This window comes from Mastomys coucha, unplaced genomic scaffold, assembly GCF_008632895.1.
Source record: "Mastomys coucha isolate ucsf_1 unplaced genomic scaffold, UCSF_Mcou_1 pScaffold5, whole genome shotgun sequence".
In the NCBI taxonomy this organism is placed as follows: domain Eukaryota; kingdom Metazoa; phylum Chordata; class Mammalia; order Rodentia; family Muridae; genus Mastomys; species Mastomys coucha.
The window spans coordinates 91,251,774-91,254,486 of NW_022196911.1; the positions used below are offsets into that span (position 1 = coordinate 91,251,774).

The 2,713-nt window shown below is 46.9% G+C and overlaps 1 protein-coding gene across 2 annotated transcripts in view; it reads left to right on the top strand.

Annotated features, from left to right (window-relative positions):
- Positions 1 to 2,402, top strand: part of Slc35b1 (solute carrier family 35 member B1) — a 6,995-nt gene extending 4,593 nt beyond the window's left edge. For both annotated transcript variants that reach the window (XM_031353205.1, XM_031353206.1), the window contains exons 7-9: positions 1,105 to 1,211; positions 1,336 to 1,489; positions 2,112 to 2,402. In XM_031353205.1, coding sequence (XP_031209065.1) covers positions 1,105 to 1,211; positions 1,336 to 1,489; positions 2,112 to 2,164 — 314 coding nt within the window. In that variant the 3' untranslated portion in view covers positions 2,165 to 2,402. The remainder of the gene's footprint in view (positions 1 to 1,104; positions 1,212 to 1,335; positions 1,490 to 2,111) is intronic.
- Positions 2,403 to 2,713: the final 311 nt, after the last annotated feature.

Sequence of the window (2,713 nt, forward strand, 5' to 3'; positions counted from 1 at the left end):
GTAGGGTAGACATGTTCCAGACCAGTGCTGGCAGTATCTCTCCTCTCCCTGTTACTGACACTGTAGGGGAGACATGTTCCAGGTGTCAAGAAGGTACATGGTAAGACACACAGATATCTAGGAACAGTCTTTCTCAGGAGGCAGATGAGACGAGTATAGTGCTTGCCAACTTACAAGTACACTGAATAGAGTTCACAGATGAAGGTCTTTGCCATGGAGTCAGTGATTCCTAACTTTCTCAAGTCAGAGCACATGTAGGAAATATTTTTCATGTAGCACACTGGGGTTAATGGGAAGACTGTTAGTGCTAGAGGTGATGGATTCCAGGAGCTGCCTTGAGCTGCAGACCTGTGGGTCCCTGTCTGCAACATCTAAGGATGTCTGCATTCCATCACTCTGTGTATCCCTGGCTGTCCTGAAACTCACTCTGTAAACCAGGCTGGCTTCGAACACAGAAATCCACCCGCCTCTGCCTCCCAAGTGCTGGGATTAAAGGCACACGCCACCACTGCCCAGCTTTGATCACTTTTTTTAAAATTGCTGGTTTGGTTTGGTTTTTAAAGATTTATTTCTTCTATATATACTATCTTCAGACACAGCAGAAGAGGGCATTGGATCTCATGCAGATGGTTATGAGCCACCATGTGGTTGCTGGGAATTGAACTCCAGACCTCTAGAAAAGCAGTCAATGCTCTTAACCACTGAGCCATCTCTCCAGCCCTCTGGATTTGGTTTTTACTTTTGTTTTCTGAGGCATTTTCTCACTCTAGTTCAGGCTAACCTAGAACTCATAGTCTGTCCAGTCTCAGCTTCCCAAACTCTGAGGTTATAGACACAAGCCAAACACCCAACATCAATCACTTTGGCAGAAGAGAACCATTAACTTCGAAGCCTCTCTTGGGAAATCAAGGTGGTTTCTGTAACTAGATGAGAGTCTGAGAAAGATGCAAACCAGGCCAGAGTAAACTCCACATGTGGTTCCTCACCCAGCCGCCCTCATGGTGTTCATGTGGTTTCTCACCCAGCTGCCCTCATGGTACTTAAGCAGGCTGCATGCAGTGTGGGTAAGCATAAGACATGCTGGTCACCTCTTGCTCTTTTTAGGAATCCTGTTTACTGGGGAGCTCTGGGAGTTCTTGAGCTTTGCCGAGAGGTATCCGACCATCATCTATAACATCCTGCTCTTCGGCCTGACCAGTGCCTTGGGTCAGGTGAGTTCCTTGGAGGAGGCAGCTTGGCTTCCCTCTTGCCTGGGAGCAGAGGGTATTGCAGTTAGCCTTGGTGTCTGTGCTGGCCTCAGAGCTGTGCTTGCTCTCACACATCGTCTCTTCCTAGAGCTTTATCTTCATGACAGTCGTCTACTTTGGTCCCCTGACTTGCTCCATCATCACCACAACACGGAAGTTCTTCACCATCTTGGCTTCTGTGATCCTCTTCGCCAACCCCATCAGCTCCATGCAGTGGGTGGGCACTGTGCTGGTTTTCCTGGGTGAGTGACATGAGCTTTCAGGATTCTGAGTGGGACAAAGTCTGGCATTTATTCCCCCTGGTAACCTGCGGTGGTATATGAGAACTGAAAGAAAGAGCTACAAGTTTGATTTCTCTTGCTCTTTGTGTGTGTGTGTGTGTGTGTCTGTCTGTCTGTCTGTCTGTCTGTCTGTGTTTATAGGCAAGCTATAAACAGCTGGGGAATTTTGATTCTGATTTTTCTTTTGGTGTTGGTGTGTGTGCCTGTCTGTCTGTCTGTCTGTCTATGTATGTGTGTGTCCCTCTGTGTGTGTTACCAGTGTCTTGGTGACTTTTTGTGTGTTGTCTTTGAGGAAGCTATATAAAGCTAGTCATCTAAAGTGTGTTGTGTCCAAAGCTGTGCAAAGTGATGCACACCTTTAATCCCAGTTCTTGGGAAGCAGAGGTAGACAGACAGGTCTCTGTTTACAGAGTGAGTTCCAGGAAAGCTAAATCTGTGTAGCGAGACCTTGTCTCAAAACAAACAAAAACAAAGGAGAGTTTTTCTAAAGCCCCACCTTAGGAAAGCTAAACTGGCTTCCTTAGGTCATTGGTAGGCTTCACATCCTCCCGTGAAATTTAAGTAGCTTTTCTCCTTTCCATAGGTCTCGGTCTTGATGCCAAGTTTGGGAAAGGAACAAAGAAGACCTCCCACTAGGAAGAGAGATGCTTCCTCCACTCCAGAAACACTTAAATTATTATCTCCAACAGTGACATCTTGGGAAAGTGGACTCGGTCACAATATGGGACCGGGTTCCAATCTTTTTATATATAAAAAAAAATTAAAGTAAGCAAGATGGAATATTCTAAACAAAACGCTTAGGGTTTAACAAGACGTGTTGCTAATTTCTGGTTTTGCACAGACCAGCACAAATAAAGAGACGAAAGGCAAGCTGGAAGAGACCCTGCTGTTGCTCTCTGGGCTGGGCTGGGCCAGGCTGTGCGAGACTGGGTGGTGAGCCCCCCCAACCCCCTCCCTGAAGTGCACAGAAGTGTGTGTGAGCAGGGGGAGCTCTGGGAGTTGGCAGGATTGAGCCAGCAGCCTCTGTTCCCACAGGCGAGCTCTAAATATGCTGAGACAGGTGGCTGGCCCTGAGAGCCAGAGGATGTAAAATCACTTCAAAGCACGGAGGCAAAGCATGGTGGGAAATGAGTTGCCAAAAAAAAAAAAAAAAAAAAAAACCCGAAAGGTGTGTTCTCAAGGAAC